This window comes from Montipora foliosa, chromosome 9 (assembly GCF_036669935.1).
Source record: "Montipora foliosa isolate CH-2021 chromosome 9, ASM3666993v2, whole genome shotgun sequence".
Classification (NCBI taxonomy): domain Eukaryota; kingdom Metazoa; phylum Cnidaria; class Anthozoa; order Scleractinia; family Acroporidae; genus Montipora; species Montipora foliosa.
In genome coordinates, this window is record NC_090877.1 from 20,578,859 (window position 1) to 20,602,261 (window position 23,403).

Below are 23,403 nucleotides of genomic sequence, written 5' to 3' on the forward strand. Positions count from 1 at the left end.
GAAAGTGAAAGAATACATTTTTTTTTTCATGGGCCTGAAGTCATCCTTTTAAAATCATATTTTTAGTTGGCTGTAGCCAATATGGCGACAATCGGGTCTGGACTGGGCAAACCACCCAAAACTTCCAGTTTTCACTTGGCCAAATCTTTAAGAAGATTTATAGGAAGAATACAAATTTGGTGTAAAAAATGCTTTGAGGAGAAGAAGAGTGTTAGCGAACTCTCAAAAGTCCATGATTTGAGCTTTAAAGGTTTGTTCAAAACCTTTCTCTCATCAAATAATACATACATGTACATCGCAATGAAATATCCTATCTTGCAAACTGTCCAATAGTTAACATTGAATAACTCTTTGGATTTCTCCTTGATTTTAGGATGATATCCTTGTCTTTATCGAGAAATCTTTTAGAAACTTATTTGCCTTTACTACGCAGGAGGCTTTTAGTCATATTATTTTGGTTATTTTCGACGGATGATCTTCAAAAGTTGAACAATAATTTTTTGACCATGTGTAGCATGCCACGGATACATGTATTTGTGTTGAAAAGAATGTTTAAAAAATGAGCAGCAATGTTTTTTCAGGTTTAAAACGCTGAGTGTTTTTAGACTTGATAAAACACATGCTGGGAGTTTTTTTAACAGCCTCAAAAACATAATCCACTGTATAAAATTGGGGAGACCGAACAATTTAGATTCAGATTGTGAGAGGAGCATACAGTACAAGAAAAACAAGCTATTGCCTTATTAGTGTGCTTTATATAGAGAATTCCAATGAGTAGTGTTTTATCAGTTTTGAAGCTCATGCACATGACGTTTTGTTAATTGGTGACCTGATGGGTGGCATGCTCATGAATTATGAAGGAGCAAGGTTGCTGCCTAAACGGTTGCCCGGTCGCCTGGGGCTCCTTATTTGCGAGCGCGGGCAACCAAATTTCTAAACAAGTAGCCCAAAGGGGCACTTTACTTGATTCATCCTCACTTTCTTGTAAATATGATCCCAGCTGGAATTAATTAATTCTGGGCTCTTGAAAAAATGACTTGGGCTACTAACTTTTCATGTTGGAAGTCTGAAGGGCTCCCGGAAAATTTTCTTAGGCAGCAGCCTTGAGGAGTGTTTGGAATTCAAATTAAAGCCATTTGGGGCTAGCTCCTCAGAGACTTGGGCCAGTAAGATGGGCAAGCTGATTCATTGAATTTCCTCTCACCCTGCTCCTTCACAATTATAATATTGGAACATTTTAAGGTGGCTCTGTATCCACTCCTGACCAGAGAATGTTTTTAGCTTTGCAGAGAGTCTTATGTTTGCCTGCTAATTACTTTCCAGAAATAAAAAATGGGAGTCAATGAGTTCGCTTTTGAGATATTAATTATAGGTCATTTCCAGATGACCCTTTAATTGTCATGGCAACCTCTTCTATCACATTGGTGTTTCATTTGGTACCTTAACATTGCTATTACATTAAACAGTGTTGTAAAGTTCATTTTTCTAATAAGACATTCCCTTCAAATTGTTGGATGAATATACTGTATAAAAGCTGAAGGGTTTGACTTTTGAGAAGTACATGTAGTGGGAAGAATGTGAACCCTGGGCCTGTAAATTATTGTTATCATTATATATATCATTCCATAGGCTGATGTGTACACAAAAGTGGCGAAACCTCTGATAGAGAGCATCATCACAGGCTACAATGCAACTGTGTTTGCCTATGGAGCGACTGGTGAGTCATTTAATTTCTAATTAAAAGTACTGGAGAAATGATATTTTAGACAGTTTGCAATAGGCACCTGTCTTTTAAAAGAAGGTGGTACATTATTTTAGTTAAGTGAGCACCTTAGAAAGTTTACAGGCTGTTTAATTAGAATCTAGCAGAGACAACAAAGTAGAGGGTCTGTGTTGGCATTAGGTTATTTTTGACAACCTTCATCCAGTGGATAACTGCATAATTTCTGGTTTGAAATACTGTCAGCCTGATTGCCTGATTTGCTTGAAGCCTGATTGGTACATAATGTAAAAAAGTATAACTGGTTGAAAATAGGTTCACTGAAAAAATTGCATACTTGCAGTGATAAATTATTGTTATTAATTTTGTGCATATTTTTATCTGTACATGTACACTGTATATGATTTGTTTTTTAGGAGCTGGAAAGACCTTTACCATGTTAGGTACAGATAGGGAACCTGGGATCATGGCTCTCACCTTAAATGATTTATTCTGTGAAATGGACAAAACCAAAGAGGATATTAAATATAAAGTGTCAATGTCTTATTTGGAGGTAAGTCTATGCATGCATTCACTCCTCAGAATTGCCACAGGATGCCCCCAGTTGATGTCAAGTAAAATTTTCTCGCATTAGACAGGTATAATCTGTTAAGTCGCACTCTTAAGGGTCAATTTGGTTAACGGAGGGGACATGCATGTAGTTTTTGACTTGTTAACCCATTCACTTCGCAGGCATGCGTTTTGAAATGCTTAATGTTTGTTGAGTATTAAGTTTAATGCAAAGCACTAATAATATTCTTATAATAAATCAAATCATCCTTTGTTTTTCAAGATCAAACTAATGTTAGTTTTACACCTAAGGAGATACTAGCTAGAGTTCATTAGTTACCCCAAGGCAGATTGGTTAACCCATTGACTCCTGTACCTTGCCCCATTGACGAGTAAAATTGTCTGGCATTAGACAGAGTAAAATCTAATTAATATTTTAGTCTCACACTTAGGAGTCAATGGGTTAATTTAGCTAACAAAATAGTGATTCATAGAGCGAGTTTCAATTGAGTGTCGTAAAACCAAAATGTTTCAATAAATAACTAAATGTACCTGGTATTAAAATAATTAGCTTATTGCCTTCGACACTCAACAGAAAACTGCTTTAATACCAGGTTCATTTATTTATTTATTGAAACGTTGAGCATGGGTCATAATTATGTTTTTGTGCCTGAATTCCCTCTTCTTTAATGCAAATTGTTCATTGAATCACTTGATCCCCTTTCCTGTCTTGTTCCTCAGAGGTGATATGGTACAGTATAAATTGGCCATCATGGCCATGTTTTTCTGAATAATTTAAATCACTATAGTAACTATATTGGTCTTTTTTTTGCAGATCTACAATGAAATGATTCGAGATTTGTTAAATCCCTCTTCTGGATTTCTTGAGTTGCGGGAAGACAGCAAAGGTGTGGTTGTTGCTGGCATCTCTGAAGTTCAAGCAAAGAAAACCAGTGAGGTAATGTAAGGTTTGCTCTTAAATTAGCCATTCACAGTACTAGGCAGCATGAAATCTTGTTCTTGAAAAATGGCTCTGTCAACAGGATCTGGAAACAGTACACAATGTAATTTGTTTTAAATGAGAATGTGATGTCAACAGGATCTGGAAACAGTACACAATGTAATTTGTTTTAAATGAGAATGTGATGTACAGTTGTACATGTATGCGACCTGACATGCATATTTATTTTGTGTACCTGACCTGACATGCATATTAATTTTGTGCACCTGACCTGGCATGCTTGTTTATTTCATGCACCTACCACTTCATTGATAACAAGAAGAGGCCCCCTAATGCTAACCAGAGCTTTACTGTATGTTGGAAACGTCATTTGTGTTGCTTTGTAAATAGAAGTGATTTGTTATGAAGATTCCGGTTTTCGTTTGTACGGAACAGTGTAGTTTAAACAAAACAAAATAATTCCATCGTTACAAAATAATGTTTTTACTGACTTATACTGGTATATAAACAGTCCTGAGAAGTTAGTGTTTTGTCATAATATATTTTTTTATTTGTATAATTTTTACTCGAACCACAAAATAAAGTTATCAGTTTCCAAAATACATAATTATATTCAGTTACCAGCAACAGGGATTAATCTTTACCAGTGATTTAACTACATGTAGCTAGAGTGCGAAACCACACATGACTGCTTTGAGTGGAGAGATGTGACTGTTATGATCATGGTTCATACATTGAGGTCCTTTCTGCAGGCATAATCCCTTATTAATTTTAAGTCTTACTGTGCTGAGCAGCTCATTGGTTGACCTTGTAAATAGTGATAGTCCCTGCTAATTCCGACCACATGTCTTGTTGAAGTTGTTTATTCTCACGTTCACAAGCTGTGAAATTGTACAGTCCAAACTTACCAGATTTTTCCAGCATGATTTGACAATAGCCTGAGTCTTTTACTTGTCGGTGGCTCCTCTCTATCCCAAGAACTCCGAATGCAGTTTAAACTCCTTTTGCATGCACCCCTGAAATATCACCAGTTCCCCGAACACCTACTCACAGTGACTACTGCCACTTTAGTTACAATCATTTTTTTTCTTTTTTTGGCGCCGCAGGTGATGGATTTGCTTGTGATGGGAAATAAACAAAGAACATCAGAGCCAACAGCTGCCAATAAAACATCGTCAAGGTCCCATGCCATTCTCCAGGTGAGTAGTGTACATGTACGTTGTAGTTAACAACAAGACGATCTAGGATCGTAAGTCGGGCTGTGGCCACACGTGTGCTGCTAAGGATCATGAGCGTTGTGTAGTAGTACTAAAAAAATATGTGTAATACATGGAAAGATGTGCATGTCTCAAAGAAAGATCACGAAATTTGTAAACACACTGGCAAAAAACAACATGCATTTCAACATGAAAACATTGCTAACTTGATGTACGATCTCACCCATAGATCACTTGCTTGTAAAGAGCATTTGAATATGCCAATAGAAAATGTGCTATACAAATTCATTACCATAAATTCATTACCATTACTACCATCAACTCCACAAATATCCAGACTCTTGGGTAAATCTGCACTTGTGAGGTGTCTGTTGATGCTCAGGTGATGATAGAATTGGTTTCCTTGGTGAGCTACGCAACATAACGTTTCGGATTTCCAATAACTACAAGACTTTGCTGTTGAGTAACACATTGTGTAACGCCCTACAGCACAGCATTGTTTACAAGTGCAGTTGCATTGTTCTCTAACACTTTTCACTGCAGTTATTTCATATAATGTACTAATCTGCAGCCCTCTGAGTTCATAATTGTCACCGAGTGAGTGTATAGCCTGGAAATACTGTACTAAGCCCTGAATGGATGGTACTTCTAATAGTATACACATGTACCATGGGGATGGCTTCTACCATATTTATCTCTTGCATGAGAATCAAAAATCTTATAACTCCCATTATCTATATGATAGATACTAACACCAATACATCCTATTGTCAGAGTAAACGAAGAATAATTTTGTGACAAGAGTGATTCAAATGTACTGTCTATAGGTATACTGTACTGATATCCCTCAATTATTGAATCACTGTTACCTGTGTAGCTTTCACTACAATTAAGATGGTAATTTTTCTCAGACATAGCAATCATAGCTGGTAGTTCTATTTGAATTAAATACACTTGCCCTGTACATTGTGACAGTGTAGAATACAATTCATTTCTCATTTCAATAACTTGTACCAGGTCATTACATGAATTAATTCCTTTGATATTATTATAAATCAAAGCACACAAACTCATAGCAACGCATTGTTGCCCAAAATTCGCACCACATACTGCAAGCTACTGTAATATCACCTTGACTATATGGTGCCTTTACTGTCAAGGTTGAATCAATATTATTCATTGGTCCACAGCATGTGTACAACACTTGATATTTCTTCAGATTTACGCGTTTTCGTGTTCCAGTGTGTTTTCCAAAGCAAGTCAAACGTACTGTTTGACGAAATTTTCGTCGAATAGAAGCTGGCTTTTTCCACATTTTTTCAAAAGAACCGAGACTGGCAATTATTCGCCTTCCTTTCATTTGACTACTCAGCCTGCAACTGATGTAACCATGAAGTTTTGACGACAAAGGAGTAATCTTAAAAATCTTTTTCCACACAAATACCCTCAGGTTTCTGCTTTTCTGCGACAGACGTTTCAGCTTCTTCACAGGAATAGTTCTAGGAATCCTACTTGGTTCGCGATCACGACATCTCGCCACATGGCATTCACATACAACACGGTTATGATTACAATACACAAATCTAGCATAACAAAAAATCTCAAGTCCTCTCTATATTTTATTTTCACTACGCCATCACGCTGATGATGTACAAATGGCTGCATTGCCTCCCCTAATACATCACATTTTCCCAGGACATTCAACATTAGCTAATATTGCTCGTGTTGGTAACGCAATCGTATACACAGTCACGCCAAAACGCAGACTGTGCAGACCTTGCAGACCAGGGGTAAAATATGGTGTTACCTTCACTGTTATTCAGAGCTAACCGTAAACAGGCTAACCTGAATGTTATTTAGGCCTAATCAGGCTAACCGAACGTTATTTAGGCCTAATTCAGGCTAACCGAATTTTCATTTTACAGACGGTCTGCAGTTTGCGTTTTTCAGTGTCCCTCGTACAACATGCGAACGTACATGATTACACAGAAAACTAATGCAGTCCAAAGAGAAATTGATAGAACTGATAATCCACTTGATACATTGTACAAAACATATGAAATAATGATCATGACAGTCCTAAAATTAGAGAATTTACTTGCATCTTCGCTTCGGTAAGTGACGGCTTTCTTGTTGTCGTTGTTGTCCTCCGTGCCATTATGCTGATTATCAAACTCCAGCGTCAAAATTTCGATTAAAGTTCCTTACTGTACTTCTGTCATTGCTAGTAATAGGTTGCACATATTTTGTACTCAATGACTGTTCAACTGATCTCTTTAGAACTTGTAAGATTTGAGATATTTGAGTTCGCGGAATGACCCCTTTCGAAATGCACGCTCATTTTCGTGTTTTGATGTGGGTCTACCACAAACAGTCTGTGCGTTTGTAAGTGGTTTGAGCGTATTGGACCTAACATTGAACTCGCTTCTGCCATACCTGTAATGTATGCCTACCATCACAGGGAATCCCTTCTAAGGTTATCGAAGTGAAATAAAAATGAACAGGAATGAACATCGAGCCTTCACTGCATATCTGCGGTATTGCCCATTGCACGTGACGGACATTTGCGAAGAAATACACTGGTAAACCTAGAGTCGGTCGCCCGACTAATAATGAATTTGCCACAGTTGAGCATTTTCACGTGATTTGAGTAACTGTGGATTTATGAAAAATTGTTAGATAGAAGATGTAGCTGGCGATGGATCTTGAAAAATGCAACAAAAAAGACACAGGTGCACACTTTCACACGAACTATGGGATACTTGAGTTCCAATGCCATGTGATTGCATCCTACACACGTATGCATTTAATGGTAGGGGGTTTCCTAATGGACAACCAAACATTTATCAAGGCAACCACACTTACGGGTTTAGTTGCCCGGCTATTGAAACAGGGACAACCTGGAATTTTTTTTTTTAATTTTGTGCACTGGAAGTGTGTATTCTTGTTTAATGTAAATAATTTGACGCAGCTGTTGCCTTGAACAAAAAGGGGATTTATTATTCTTATAATAATTTATGGCAATTTACTTCTGACTGGCCCCAAAGATAACCAAAAGTAGTAAAGTTTAATTTCAGTTGGGTTGCATGCTCATAACAAACCCAAAACTGACTAATTGATCATGCAAAGTTGAAGCACTGTCATTTGAATTGGTTTTTTCCAGTAATTTCCAGAAACGTTTTTAGTGGTAGTGTGGCTCTTTGTCTAACTTTTAGGAGGCAGACAACAACAAATTTCAACTTGCAGCCTGAGAGGGATGATGTTTATTATGTTCTTTGCAATAGATGAAGATTGCATAGACAAATGTTTTTATCAGCTAGAAGAAAATGGTGTTTTTGGATTTTTGTGGCTGGAAAATTTTCGAGCAAGGGGAAAAGTAATCTTCTGTCTGGAAAAGGGTACTAGTAGCTGACAGTTACCACCCTCAAACTTCCCAACAAACTATTACTTCCTGATCTTTTTGATTGCCAAATTTTCAAAAACAACGTGAACAAAAGTTTAAAGAATTTAAGGGTACGTAAAAAAACTTATGCTTAAGGGAATATGTATTTCTGAGAATTTTTGCAAATTTTTTAGCGTATCTTTCAGTCACTTACTTGGTTGTTTTCAACAAACGTCCAACAGTGTAGGGATGAATTCCCAGGCAAGAATTTCAGAACTTTTAGGCAATGTTCCATCAGAACAGACTCTGATATTTCAGGAAATCTTTGTTGGGTACTGCTGAACTTACAATTAGTAGCAATCTCTTTTCATTTCTCTTGCAGTGTCTTTTACTATACTCATGCGAACAACTAGTACACTGTCTTGTTATTTCTGCAACAGGTGACTGTTACTCAGAAGAGTCGTGTGAAAAATACAATTGAGGAATTTAGAGTTGGAAAGTTGTTTATGATTGATTTGGCTGGATCAGAGAGAGCTTCACAGACAAAGGTTTGCAGTTGTTGCCTTCGATTTTAATCCAGTTATTTTCAACACACCTAACAATGATTGTGTTTATGCAAACTGCTGGTGACCTTCACTCCTTTAGCCCTGATTCAGCCCACATTGACGAGTTTAATCACCTGGAATTAGACAGAGTAAAATCCGACGTCTAATGTGTAATTCCAGGAAATGGTTTATGTTGCATTTTGGTTATGTTTACGTTTTAGGCAATAAAGTGTGCATAACTTCCACAAAAATTATGCAGATTGCATTCAAGGATATTGTAAGGCAAAAAAACTAGTCCAGCCTGAATGATTAAAATAAATTATGACATTACATGGAATAATCACTTTAAGTCCCAATTAGCTTATCAAGCTTCTAGTAATTGGCGAGACTGTAAATCAAATGAAGTAAAATCATTGAAAATAATTCGGAGTGGAGTCAAAGATAATATTATTTGTTGGTTTTCGTTATGAGAGAAGAAAATTGGAGTCGTACAAGTGGAGAAAACCTTCTTGGAGCAGAAAAGAAAACCAACAAACTCAACCCACATAATTGAGCCTTAGTGTACACTGAATTTGGTGCAAGTGGAGTGCTCTGACACCAACCCTGTTAACCAAACCTTTTGCAGATTACCCTCACTTATTATTGGAGAAGCCAGCTGCTGTACTTCGGTACCTTGGTCCCACAGGTTTTTCTTGAGCAGCGAGAGACCCGTAAGGCGGCGAAGATGAGTCGCAGCTTTGCAACTCGTCTTCGCCCCTTCACGGCTCTCTTCTTGCAGCTCAGGAAAAACCTCTGAGACATGCTGCAAGGTAACACTTCGGCTGAACATTGACAAATAAACCAAAAAAACGGAAAGAGTTTTCTATCACCACCTTTTACGATTTCAGGTCTGTTTATTTTCCAAACCACAGAATTGTCATTTGATAGAATAGTTAAATCAAAAGTCACTTGCAAGTTTTTCTGTTTGAAACCCATGCATTAATGACAAATAATTAATTAATTTCATTAGAGAACCTTTTTTCCTTGCAGAATCGTGGCAAGCGAATGATAGAAGGAGCTCACATCAACAGATCTCTGCTTGCGCTTGGAAATTGCATCAATGCACTGAGTGAGTGATACTAATATCTTAAGTTAGACTTAGAAGTCTGATTTTAGTCTGCTTCTTTTCTCTCACTTTTCCGGTTAAAAGACAGCAATAATCGATGTGTTCATTTACACTGGGGGTTAAGGTTTTGCAATTGAAGGCTGTCAAAACTTTAATTTTAACCTCTCTTCAGTGTTTCTTTCAAAATTGTGGGAGAGGCAAAAAAGTTCCCATATGCAATCTGAATACAACGTTTACATGTATCTTCCTGCCTGGCCTGTTTAGTATGTTTTACTGTTTTTTCTCCAGGTGAAAATCGCGGCCATTATGTTAACTACAGAGACAGCAAATTGACCAGGCTGTTGAAGGTAAGAAAGTCTCTTTTTGAATCCATGCATTGAAAATTTTAAAAGAATGATTGTCAAATCATAGTTTAAAAAAAAGTAAATCACCAGCCAGGGGCACCCAAGTCAATTTTCGGGAAATATCTGTTCGGAAGACGATTTGAGATCTAGAATTTTCGGAAAATTTGTTGTAAAATTTCTTGCTTGCCTGCCTGTCCCAGGATTTTCGAACATCTGAAAAATGGTATAATTGCCCATTTTAAACGGATTTTTCCCCTAAAAAGGTCACCTAGAATTTTCGGGAGCCTTTTTTCTGGCTAAAATTTTCGAAATGGTAAGTTTTGATATCTATAATTTTCGGATCACGGATCACGTTTAAATACTAAGCATCGGGCTGTCATGCGGGAGGTCGTGGGTTCGGATCCCGGCCGGATCAACATTATAGGGTCTTAAAATAACTTTGGAGAAAGTACTACCTTTGTACTTACATCCGCAAATGGTTAGACTTTCAAGTCTTCTCGGATAAGGACTATGTTCATAAGATCCCTGTGGGACGTTAAAGAACCCACACACTATTTGAAAAGAGTAAGGGATGGAGTGGTGGTGAGAGCACTTTCCTCCCACCAATGTGACCCAGGTTCGATCCTCAGACTCAATGTATATGTGGGTTGAGTTTGTTGGTTCTCTACTCTGCATCACGAGGTCTTATCCGGGTACTCCGGACAGTTTGCTCCTCTCCTCAAAAACCAACCTGTGATCTGATATGTGATCATTTGATCTGATTTCATATCTTTACAGGGCTCCCCTCTCCCCATCCCAGTTAGTGCCTTAGCTCTACATACACTTGACAATTAAACAAAATTCATTATATTTATTATTTAGTAATAGGCAACCAGCGAAGTACCTCTTCATAGCAACCAGCTAATGACCGTACGAGGGGTTTTCCGAGCTCGAGAAACTTGAAGAGCATCCTACAAAAATTCTTTATTTTATTCAGTTTATTAAGGACATTGCCTTACAGTGACTTGTTGGTTACCCTTCTAGCATTTTTGTCGGCCTGTCTGAATGCTGAAAGGCCTTTTTGGGCAAATGAGACCACAACTACATGTATGTCCGACAACCAGAGATCAAGCCACTTATGTACTTTCAGAACATTAGGACGTTCACTAAGGCTTAGACTAATCACTCCCTTGTTAAAATATCTCGCGTTTTGTTTTTTCTCTTCATTGTACAGGATTCGTTGGGTGGTAACTGCAGAAGTGTGATGATTGCACATGCAAGCCCTGCAAGTGGCTCCTTTGAGGAAACTCGCAACACTCTGTTGTATGCTGACAGGGCCAAGAACATCAAAACCAATGTAAGTAACCTGTCAGTATGAGGTGGCAAACTCTTTTCGTTTGCCATTTGTCAGCTGAGCCTACGTTCGTGGCCTAAGCCCCAACGACTCTATTAATGCAGAGTGGTAGAAAATCCGAACTAGTAATCGAGATCTTTGTGAAAACATTCGGTTTTTTTCTAATCATCTACGAGTCATCATGAATATTACAGTGTACATCTCCTGATTATGCTAGTTTTTGTTGTCATTGTAGCCTGTGTACAGCCGTTCCTTCACTTGGAAAAAAAATCGTTTTTCTGATGAGAAGGGACGGCTGTACTGGGGCTATTGTCATCGTTGAAGGTATCGTTCTGAATACCATCCTTGGAAAACCATCGTAAAGAGGACAAGTTTGTTCATGAAATAGGACCACTTTAATTGTAACTATGTAAACTATTTGCCTTTGTTTCTGCAGACCAAACCAAATCAGTTTAGTGTCTCCTACCACATCGCGCAGTACACTAACATCATTGCCGATTTAAGGAAAGAAATTTTTCGGCTAAAGTTGAAAATATCCGAGCATGGGGGGGATTCAAGTGAGGGAAACTTGGGTAAGTATCGATAATGGTTGATAATAATAAAATGGCATGGACTTATGATGCAGACAAAGACGCGCACGGAGACACGAGTTTTAGTGAATTATGATGTCTTATTACATAGATACTGATGAAATACCAGGATTTCTCCTTGACTAAAAAATCATATCTTCACCGCGCGCAGTGAACGTATCATTTTTATCTTTCACATATGAGGATATAGCTGTCGTCATGGTAACGAACACGATTAGCCAATAAAACGCGAGCTTCCTCTTCATTCTACGATACTTTTGTGCTTTAATATAATTCTTCTCTACTACATTAACATTTTTATTGCAAATTTTACATTATCTTGATTTGTTTTTCATAACTTTCATATCTTGTTTCATGTTACACAACATTCGTGTTTTAGTGGTTGGTGAACACTTTTTCATCATTTCGCAAATGAATAAAACAAGTTGTTTTAAATCTAGAGATTTCATCAATATCTATATAATAAACAGAACATTACATGGCCGCGCGGGGATACGAATTTTATCTTATCGTGCTGAAAGTATCTCACACTCGTTCGCGCGCTTCGCTCACTCGTGAGAGATACTTTCAGCACTCGAAGATAAAATTCGTATCCCCGCGCGGCCATGTAATATCCTCTATTTATCTTGACCTCCGTATTCGTTTCTCTCTGCGCCGCAATATCGTAGCACTGTACGTTGGAGACCCAAGGCTCAGTTACACTGTGAAATTTTTCGTGCAACTTGTCTTGCAATGTTTTGGCGACATTGTGGCGGGACAGGTTGCACGAAACATTTTACAGTGTAACATACCCTGCAATGGCCAAAGTTATTGCGAGACAAGTTGCACGAAAAGTATAACTTAATTCACCGTTTTCCTTATTGATGCAAGCAACTAAGGGTGGTGTACATGGTAATTAAATTGTACTAGAGCTACGTCAAATGGGCCCTCGAGCACTCCAGGAACGAAAAGTGTTTTGCTCTAGCGACCAGAGGGGTGCAAGCCAAAACAAAGGACGTGTTCCTCTTAATTGTGAAACGGACAACTGCTTCTGCTGGTATCGAAACTGGCAGTTCCGAAGGGCTCTTTGATTGCATCTCTTTTCCATTTTAAAGTGAAACGCAAAGATAAGAATCCAGAGGAAATGAACAGGTTACGAGATCAACTTGTCGGCACTTTTAAAGAGCAAATGGACATCAGGTTAGATGGTGATTTTGTTTACTTGTCATTAACTGCGTGCGATGATCTTAGGGAACGTGGTTGCAGTGACTGAAGCTAATCTTATTTTCACCAATACACTGGCGCCTTTACCACCGTTTCGTTTGTCAGTCAGTAGTCAGTGACTTGAGCCGGGTTTTGGGGAATTTTTGTAGTGGTTTAGTACGCAAGCATTGCATTTGATTTTGAAGTCAAAGAGGCGCCCTGGGTTTTTCAGGTCAAATTTGGATGAAAACCATCTTCTAGTATTTTAACTAGTTTTTGAAATCCGTTAAATTTGGCAGTGCTTTTTGAGACACAATTTGTTCGCGAACTTACCGGTTCAAGAAATTAATACCATCAAGAGTGTTTAAGTTAGGCATTGTGCGCGTGAGTTGATAAAGTTTTCCTTTTTTGTCTCAGGCGGAAGCTCATTGAACTGGAAGACACAGCTATGCAGATTTCTCTGGATATGAACAGAAATATGTTGGTCATCGACGAGTAAGATTTCTTTCTTTTTTATTTTTGCGTTTTTGTATTAAGGGTACATTTTGACGTAGTGCTTGCATTCTTGCTGGTGTTTTATGGTGATTTTTATGTCTCTCTCAGCGAGAAAAATCGTCTTTAGTTGGTGTGATCCAGAGCCGTATAATTTCGTTCCTGTGCAGGAAACGGGAAACCACTCCTGCATAGAAATGAGCTTTAGGAATCATAACCTGAGAAATCGTCCGATTGACAGTTATCAAGAAAGTTTTTCTTTTGCGATGGAAATTGTTTACACGTGCATTTGTCTAAACAAAATATACTGGCTCGGTTTGCGAATTGTGCTGTTTCGTGCTTGAATCGAAGTTTCGAATAGAAGATAAAGTAAAAAGATCATATTTTTTAATGGTGACTTGGCTCTACGAAGAGCAGGTGATTTGGAAAAAAGCATTTAACTATAAAAATTGTGATCAAACATTTCTTAAAAACATTTTGAGATGAAAAAGCATGCTACGAAGCGACAGCCTTTCGCAACAGCTAAACATCATTATCAAGTCAAAAAATGTTCGTAAGTTACAGACTGTCCATAAATACAAATAGTAGCAATGGATTATGAAATCAAAGTGGCTATGAGCCACTGAACTCGGAAAATGAATTATGAAAGGAGAAAATGTGGAGTCTCATTCCCAGAGTTTTCTTCCGTTCCCTTCCCCTGAAGCGGAAGAAGAGATCTTAGGAGCGAAGTTGTTTTCATTTATTCATTGGCCATTGACAATTCAGCAATAAAAGTGTCGCTGTAAAGGATTAGTGTTGAGTTATTCTTAGTACTGTAGTAAAAATCTTGTTTGGTTTGGTGTCGTGACATACCTAGATTAGGTAGCATATCTTTTCCACGCAGGAAATGAAACCTATGACGACGAAATGGCGCATACTACAAATTGAGAATATTAATTAACAATCACAACTCCCAGTGAGGTTTAGAGGATAGTAACTTGACACAGACCCTAACCTGCAATTATTTTGCCGTCCCTTCACACTGATGATAATAAATATTACTAGAGGTAATCTCATATTATTGAGTAATATTTCAAAAACGAGTGCGCTTGCTTCGTTGGATTTCCAAGCGCAAGACGGCCTTGAAACGGCCTCGTGGTTTAAATGGTTTTGTGCGTTTGGAAATTTGAAGCACAACGCCGTCGGATTTGTCTGTCTGTCCCCAACTTTTCAAGACCTGTTTTGTAAGCCAGTCGCTCACAAATGCTATACAGATATATCTCTTCCTTTAAACTCTTCTATCTCGTCCAAACACTTGTTTTATGGCTGTTAGCGACTTCGGCGCCCGAAAAAAAAAATTATTTAAAACCTGGCTCTTTCGGTTCAATTTTCCCCACCCCACGCAGGCAAAGGTCAAATTCCCCACTCCCCGGGCACAGAAGATAGTCAAATGCCCGGGGTTTGCCCGGTGGGGGGGGGGGGGAGTTGAAGTTTCGATTTGATCGGCGCATAACTTGGACATGGCTTTGCCATTTTTTCCAAGTTAAAAATGAGTAAATCTGAGAACGTATATGATGAACCTGAACTCTAATCTGTTTTAATTTCGTCTTGTTCTTCCTATTCATCTTCCTCTTCAGCTGATCATTTCTGTTGTCACAGTCTACAGATTTGAGCAGGTTTTGTAATTTGTTGGGCACTTTAAGCTGCATTTGTGTGTGATGTACACGATCGAAATCCTTATTGTAAGTTTTTTGTTTAAGGTGGGAACAAGAAAAAGCCCGTCGAGGTATTCGAAATGCGACAAGGAACTTTCTAGACAAGAGTGATCAGTCTGAAAGCGAAGAAAAGGAGACCAACAACGATCTTTCGTTGACAGGCAACGATAATGCCTTCAACGAAAACGACCGGGGAAGCACATCTTTGTCGAAAGCAGAGAGTTTAGAAGACGTTGAAAGCAAAGATTTGGACACGGAGAAGAACAAGAAGGAAGAATTGGACAACAGTAATGGCGCAGGAGTCCCAGAACCCGAAGAAGTCGTCTTTGCACGCGAAGAAATAAGTACGTTAATAACGGAAGAAAAGCGTACATCTGACCTGAAAGCTGACCTGCAAGGAAAGTTGCAACAGACGCGAAAGGAAGTCGAAGCCCTGGAGGAACTTTTGCCAAAGAAAATAAGCAGCGAAGAAAATCGAGAAATTTTGGGATTATTGTGTAAAGTTCATGAACTTGAAATCACAAATGCGGAGTTACAATCGAACTCTTTACTCAGAGAGAACTTGCTACAGCAAAAGGACTTGGAGATGAACAAGTACGAGTCCAGGCAGAGATTGTGTGATGAGATCATTCAGATGCAAAGGACGGTTATCAGCGGTATGTTCTCATAGTTTGTCTTGCAATACATTAAGCACGAGCTCGTTGAAGTCATTATGCAGCTGTTACGAGAGAGTTGCCGCCGTTTTCGAACCACTTCGACCACTTTATTCGGGCGAATCCAAGTTCATGAGACGTTTTCAGTCTTTATGAGAAATTTCTTTTACACTGCTAGCAGAGTCGAGAGGGCACGCAAAATAGCCGAGCGAAAGCCGCAAAATGGAGCAAACGGGCGGGGAGTGTGGGGGGAGGTGCTCGGGGATTCTCCTCTCTTTTCGTTTTTACTCTTGGTTCCAGTCACGCCGCGCCTGGCGCTTTCGGATTTTTTTGCCTCCTTCTCGGCTATCCAGAAAGGCACTACTTGTAGTCTAATTTAATTTTATTTAGATGACATTTTCGTGCTTTAAAAATCAGACTGAAAGCCATCAAGGTTAGTTGAGGTTCTTCGCCGGTGGGTGTATTCTGAAGTAAGGAAATTTGGTTAAATCAATTGAGTTGATAAAATTAAAGTAACCACTTTTGGGAAATAAATGAGAAAGGTGATGTTTCCAGTGTTAGCGCCTCGTGAAAGCAACGGTCCTCGTTCGGATGAAGGACTAACGCTTTAAGCATCGTCTTTCAAGCCTCTTTGCGAACCTGGAACCTGGAGCCTCTGTTTCCCATACTTGGCCTAGGAGTAGATTTATTTATGGAACGCCTCCTTTAGGAGATTCAGCACGCCCACTGTTGTAAAAGCCAATCAAAACAGAGCTATAATAATAATAATAGCAACTTTATTCATTCACTTCAATGAAAGGAAAGATAATCGAGGTTATGCGTATCGAGGGTACCCACCCGCAGCCGGATGTAATTGACTGAGAGTCAATTTTGATGAGGGAATAAAACCGGATTACCAGGAGAAAAACCCTCGGAGTCAGGTTGAGATCGACTGAAACTCAGCCCACATATGACCGAGGGGCCGAGGGTTGAACCCGGTTCACAGAGGTGGAAGGAGCGGTTGTAAGTCGCTACGCTGCCCTGACTCCCCATAAATCTCACCGTTTCAGCGTCAAGGAAAATGTGATACTTTTCGCGAGAAAAACCTGTTCCTAAAAATTATTCCCCTTGATGAGCTCCTGGTTTTAACAAGCGACACAAGCGCATGCGCAAGAGACATGTTAATGCATCCTCCATTAACATGTCGTTAATTCATGTTAAGTTTCTAAAAAATGCGCATACTCATTAACATGTTAATTTATGTCATTTTTCCGTTCAAAAGTACCAATGCATGATCGATCGATCTGCGTATGTTGCTTGTGCGTATGGTTGCGTTGTGCGTCGCTTGTAATCATCAACTGGTTTGATGCTTCTTAAATCGTGGGCAGTGACGTACAGTGGAACCTCGTCAATACGATCGTCAATGGGCCGAAAAAATTGGTCGTATTAACGGTGTACGGTCAAAAGGCCGTAATGACATCATATCGCATTCGTACTTCTAGAACAAATTTTCTCTTTAACAAACAACCAGAATGTACGTACAGTAATTGTAAATTACAATTTGCCAGAGTGGGTGTTACAGTAGTGTTTGTAGGTTGAAACAGGGAGGAGTGTTTCTTACAGTACTTTGTATTTAGTAAATCGGCTGTTCTATTACCGTAGTAAATTTCGGAGGTCAATGAAATTGACATGTAACAGGCGTTTTGGTTTCTAAATTTAGCGCCAGTGACCGTATTAACGGGGTGAAATTATAAAGGATTCTTCTGTTTAAATTGTGGCCGTTGGCGGTATTAACGGGTGACCGCATTAATGAGGGTTTTCTATAACAAAATGTATGGCTGTTTTGCCGGGCCAAAAAAAGTTGCCGTAATAACGAGGTGACCTTATTACCGAGGTGGCCGTAACGCGGGGTTCCACTGTTAATTATTTCTTTTCATACTTTTACATTTCAGTCTTCATTCATTTTAACTAGATTTCACGATTACATCATTTGTATTCTTTATGAAGCTAGTCTTATTTTTGTGCGTACCAGTAATCTCTTTAGATTTTCTTATTGGTCTTTCAGTCGGAATATACTTAACTTTATATCAGTCGCTTAAAACTCCAGAGATAATCACTGTTACCTCGAAATCCGCTAAAGGCCAAGTATGAGTCCTCTCGTATCCGGTGTAGTTTTGTCCACAATGCCACAATGAAGACTAAATTCTAATCTGGCTTTAAACAGGTGGGTAATGAAATGCCCGATAACAGAGTTATGTGTTACGACCTGTTCGCTCAATCGGAAAAATCCCATCCTGTTCATTGCCACTTGGAGTATGCCAACTCGCGACATTTCAGTCCTACCTGGTTTAGATAAAGAATGGATACACTTGGAAGGGTCCTGATGCCGGGAGTTCATAACCTAAAAGTCTCGAATGCGGCCCACCAGCTTTACGCGGTATTATCTTTTTTTAGAACCTCTACTGCTAGATTTTTGCGGGGGAAATTCACATAGGCATTACGTTCCGTGCACGTGCACGATCGACAATTTTGCGATTATAGCTCGAGCAATCCCTTGTGCGGCTACTAGTCCCAATCTGATTGGCCGTAATTGGCGGGACCTGTATTCTAAATTTTAGATCATACTGTAAACTGATGAGACAAGCTCGGGTCAAATGACAGCGATCGACAGTTCTGGGATATGGAATTCTGGTGATGCTTATGATAACCTACGTGCGTGTTATTTCTTTTAATCCAAGACGTGACTGTCCGTAAAGGGAAGAGTTCTGTTCATAACTGAGTATAACTTTTTATGTTTTATACCACTTTATCATCATATCAAGAAATGCACCTGAATGGATGCACCCGCAATTTGTATATCCAACTTGAAGTGTCCCTTTAAGTCTAAGCATTTGCTAACTATTTCGAACAGTAAGGTGAGGTTAGAGGTTAGCATTATTTTTAGCTTAGGATAAATGCAGCCGGTTATCCTTACTTGTTTAGCAGCGTTTGAGGGACACTGTGACCTTAAATTGTGTGTGTATACCTAGATAGAGCGAGTTTCAATTGAGTGTCGTCAGAAACCCATAAGGGTTGAAACCTGTAACGCGCGTTCACAGCTTCCGAATATTCAGTGCTAAGTACCATATTTGGAAACCCCTCGCTCCAGTTAATTTCGCGCGAGAACATTGGTGGTATTGTGTCACGGTGTTCTTGTGAACTGATCAGTTGAATGTTTCTCTCTTGTTGTTCCAAATATGGTACTTAGCAAATTGAATATTCAGAAACTTGTTTCCCAGCACACAGGGGCCGTTCCACGTTTCAACCCTTATGGGTTTCTGGTGTCGTAAAACCAAAACCAAAGTAATTACTTTGGCCAATCAAAAAGGACGGAGACAATCCAGTAAACCAATCAAAACTTCTGATTGGTTGGAAAACTTGGCGCGAGAACTTTGAACCAATCACTGAGTGAAGTACTCATAAACCAAAGTAATTATCGAATTACTTTCGACACTCAATTGAAAACCGCTCTATGAGTGATGATTAAGTTGAGGGGAATAGCATGGGGACACTTCATGAAGGTTACTGAAATCGGCGTGTATCTAATCACAGTACTTGCATTTTTGCACATATCTGTGTTGCTTTTTGCCTTAGTTTGGAAAAGGATTCATCGTAGGAAACAATTCAAGCGAAGATGAGTTGTGTACTTTTGAGTACAGTATACTCATTCCCATTTGAATTGTTCCTCATGAATAAAGATTCGTCTTGAAACGGAGCCAAACAGCAACTTGGAATCGGGTTCCTCAATGTCTGTGCCTTTCTCTCATAGATTCAGGCGTTCAATGTCCCGCTGAACTTAACGCACTTTATGAGGTTTACATCAAGCAGTCAGCTGATAGTACATCAAGTACGGAAGAAAATAGACAGGCTCCTTTTAGTAATCTTCTAAAAGTATGTGCTTCTTTTTACCGCGTTTTACACAGTCTTTCTGTCGCATGAACGACTTAATTATTGCCACTCCCACCTGGACGAGATGCTAATTTATTCCAGGGTTAGCCCCAATAATACCTTGTTGGTACCCACTTATACACCTGGGTGGACTGAGAGACACAATGTGGGAAGTGTGGGACTGGGAAAGCATCCAGGCCTCTCTTTCGAGTGTTCCTACAAGACTATTAGAAACAACGGTATAAGCGCCTTATTTGGAAGACGGTTTGTCAAACATTACAGTGTTGATTGGTACACCCATAAAAGACACCGAATTTGTATTTTTGCCCCGATCTGTCATCGGTAATTTCTTTTCCCGTGGCACAATGGGACTTCCTCTGTTATTTGTCAAATCAAGTCCCTTGGAGATATGTCACATGTACCCCGCTACTACTATACCCCCGAGTCTACTAGGTTTGCAAAAGAAATATTCCAGAACTTCTAAGATGGATAAGAGTGGGTGTGGTGCGAAGCTATTTACTTTAAGTAGAGACGTAAAGCTGTGGACTGATTCTTAGTGTTATTGGTTTTTACTTTCAGGCCTCGCTTCTTGCTAGTGTAAATCGAAGGATGATGCCCATTGCAAGAGAGAGGCTATGTAAGTTAACGTTTTTGCCCTTAGTGCATTCCTCCTGGTCCACGTTGCTTTGAAAGTTTTGGAACTTGTGGTATATTCACTCGTGTCTAGAAATGCACTCGATTAGATTCACGCTAAATTTTGATGAACATCACGAAAGTCTAAACGCCAACTACATTTGTACAGAAATGCATGCAAAGAGCGTTAGCTTGTACGAGCCGGGGATCCATGGGTCAAGACTCGTTCTGTCCACTAGTTGAATTTAAGGGCGCGTTCGATTAACCCTATTCCGGAATAAGAATACGTGGAGCGATGATTTAAAACACTGTGTGTGGCGTTTTGCAGCAACACAGATAATAAAGCTATGTTTAAAAATAGCATTTTAGCAGATGTTTGACAATATTAATATGAATCTCCGCAAAAACGAAGGATTTCTAACTTCTATTCCATGTATTCCTATTCCGGAATACGGTCAATTGAACGCGCCCTAAACTTGCCCTGGTTCATCTTCTTCTGCTTACATCGGTTACCAGTCACACGCGACCCTCAACGAATTTTTTTTCATTATTCCAAAAGTAATTTTGGTGGACGTCAATCAAATGTTTCCATGACGAATTCAACTGCCGCCGAGTGAAAGAGGACTATTGTCATGGAAACATTTGAGAGTGACGTCCACCCAGATTTAGTTTCGAAAAATGAAAAAAAAGTCGTTGAGGGGCGCGTGTGACTGATAACCGCTCTAACTGCGATGATATGATCTCCAACTCTCTTGTATGATTCGATGTTGTTGTCGCAATATATTAAATCAATCACTCTAAACTGGCCCGGCCCCATTGACGAGTAAAATCGTCTGGCGTTAGACAGTAAAATCTTGCGACTGAAATTAGGGTTAGAATAGTCTCCTTCGCAGCCGTTGTTAGGGTCGTCACGCAACGCTTAGTGGGGAGGAGCGTTGCGTGACGACCCTAATAACGGCTGCGAAGGAGACTAGGGTTAGACACGACGGTGATTTTTTGCCGAGAACATTTTTACTCATTAAGTGTACACTTAGCCATCAAGTGGAGTACAAAAATGCACTTTCGTCGTTATTGACAAGTAGCTTCTATAGAGCTTATGTACCATTTTTCGCAACTGCTGTCGTAAACTTGGCGCCACGAAAATCTTGTCGTCTCTGTCGAAGACCGGAGCGTAGATTGCTGAGGCACTTCGGTAATTCTATTTGTTGATCGTTGTTACAGTCACCTTTAGCAAGCTGTCCCCTCTGAGTGAAGAAACCCCCTCCCGTATGGTATCACTACAGAACTCACCAGTAAAAACAACTCGTGCTACATCAGTTGCTGCTATGTCGGACGACGTCTCTATTGCGGATTCCAGGTAAGATATTCTAATAAACAAGTGTCTGAATTCTCCTAATAAACTGTTGACACATTTGTTACAACTTCTTTTGAGATAAGCTGAACTTATCCTTCTTCATGAACTCTGAAAGGCTATTATCTCGTAATTTTTTTTTTGTTTTTCCTCGGAAACGTCTGGAAAGTTGAAACGACATTCATACCAAGATTAACCGACCACCAAAATCACCAAAATGTTTAATTTTGGTGGCAGGTTATATATTATATATTAGAAGAATTTGGTTATTACGATAAGAAAGAGTTTACTGTACAAAAGATGAATTTGCAATGAAATCGTCTCCATGTTGCAGACGCCTCAAACGTGTCAAGAAATCCTACAAGAAAAGGCCCAAAATCTCAACTGTATTATTTATTGCACAAAAAACGCACGAAACGAGTACAAATATTCCACGATATTGTACATTTAGTTATTAGGGCCGTTTATACGAGAGAAAATAAGCCGCGGCTAACTCTGGCCGCGGCTTACGTAAGCCGCGAACACCCCGTATAAATGGTACAAAATCCACGTTCACGGCTTTCTCAAGCCGCGGCTTATCCTGGCCTTCGAGTTTATACTTGTATAAATAGTTCCTTTCGCGGCTTACGTAAGCCGCGGCCAGAGTTAGCCGCGGCTTATTTTCTCTCGTATAAACGGCCCTATTGTATACTTGCTTGCCCCGCGATCTGTCACACGGTCACGGTTGTTTACAAATCATTTGCTAAAAATGTAGTGCAAAAAAGTTGGATAATAAATAGCTTAATAGTTGTATCGCTGTGCCTTTTTCCTTGTTGTTTGTTTTTTGACTCGCCCTATCGGTTTCGTCAAAGTACAGCACAGTTTGTAAAATTACTCAGCGATGCTACACACCAGAACATCTAATAAGATATGTTTATTTCGTCGTTTGAATATATTTACTTTACCGAAGCAAAATTGCGATGTCGTTATAGCTGACAACTCAAACGTGTGCACTTTTAATCCCCAGCCGTCCTTAAACTTAAGTTGAAGAGACGCACCCCTTGTAAACTGTGTACTGTTTATGTATAGTTCTCCAGTGCCGCTTCCCACACCAAAGATAACGAAGAAGCTTTCAAGTTTTACCGATGATGGCGAAAGTGAGCGGAGCACACCGACAGAGTCAACCGTAACTGAAGACGCTCGTGATGAAGTAACCCCAGCCACCACAGCTAGCCCTATGTTCGCCAGGACAAGAAAGATCTCCGAACTCGCCGCGCGCCGCAGAGTAGGCCTGGAAAAGAATCTGAGCAGGAGTAGCTTGGAGTCTGGTAGCGAGTTTCCTGCGAAGTCTAACTCTGTGACTGACATGCGCGCGCATGAGCTATCGGTTGCAAGACAGATCGTCAAAGGTGATCATGGCCTGTCAACGAAGGCTTCCCTGAGTATGAGCGATTTGACAGTGATTGACAAAAGGACAGGAGATGTCTCTTCTGAAGAGTCGGTCCCTCCTGACAAACAGAAGGCGACTGTGACAAGTAAGGTGAAGAAGGTGCCTCAGAGAATACCCAACAGGTTGCGGTCTGCTTCCTTAGACGAAGGAAAAGTCTTACGAGGTGAGCTAGTCTTGCTTGTGTGGGTCAGTTGTCATTATCCAAGCGTCATTTGTTCCCTTCCCCTGTACCCCGTGGGAGAAGGGAACATGCATACCCAAAGCCTTTGTCATTAAATTGCCGACATGAAATGGATAGGGATTTGACACGGTCAGCT

General features: G+C 39.6%; 1 protein-coding gene across 1 annotated transcript in view; it reads left to right on the forward strand.

Annotated features, from left to right (window-relative positions):
• Positions 1-23,403, forward strand: part of LOC137969885 (kinesin-like protein KIF19) — a 39,773-nt gene that overhangs the window by 8,783 nt on the left and 7,587 nt on the right. Inside the window, exons 4-19 of the mRNA XM_068816287.1 lie at positions 1,630-1,717; positions 2,137-2,273; positions 3,105-3,227; positions 4,337-4,429; positions 8,270-8,377; positions 9,404-9,482; positions 9,768-9,826; positions 11,037-11,159; positions 11,593-11,728; positions 12,841-12,925; positions 13,346-13,423; positions 15,160-15,770; positions 19,555-19,676; positions 20,253-20,310; positions 21,528-21,663; positions 22,726-23,249. Coding sequence (XP_068672388.1) covers positions 1,630-1,717; positions 2,137-2,273; positions 3,105-3,227; positions 4,337-4,429; positions 8,270-8,377; positions 9,404-9,482; positions 9,768-9,826; positions 11,037-11,159; positions 11,593-11,728; positions 12,841-12,925; positions 13,346-13,423; positions 15,160-15,770; positions 19,555-19,676; positions 20,253-20,310; positions 21,528-21,663; positions 22,726-23,249 — 2,560 coding nt within the window. The remainder of the gene's footprint in view (positions 1-1,629; positions 1,718-2,136; positions 2,274-3,104; positions 3,228-4,336; positions 4,430-8,269; positions 8,378-9,403; positions 9,483-9,767; positions 9,827-11,036; positions 11,160-11,592; positions 11,729-12,840; positions 12,926-13,345; positions 13,424-15,159; positions 15,771-19,554; positions 19,677-20,252; positions 20,311-21,527; positions 21,664-22,725; positions 23,250-23,403) is intronic.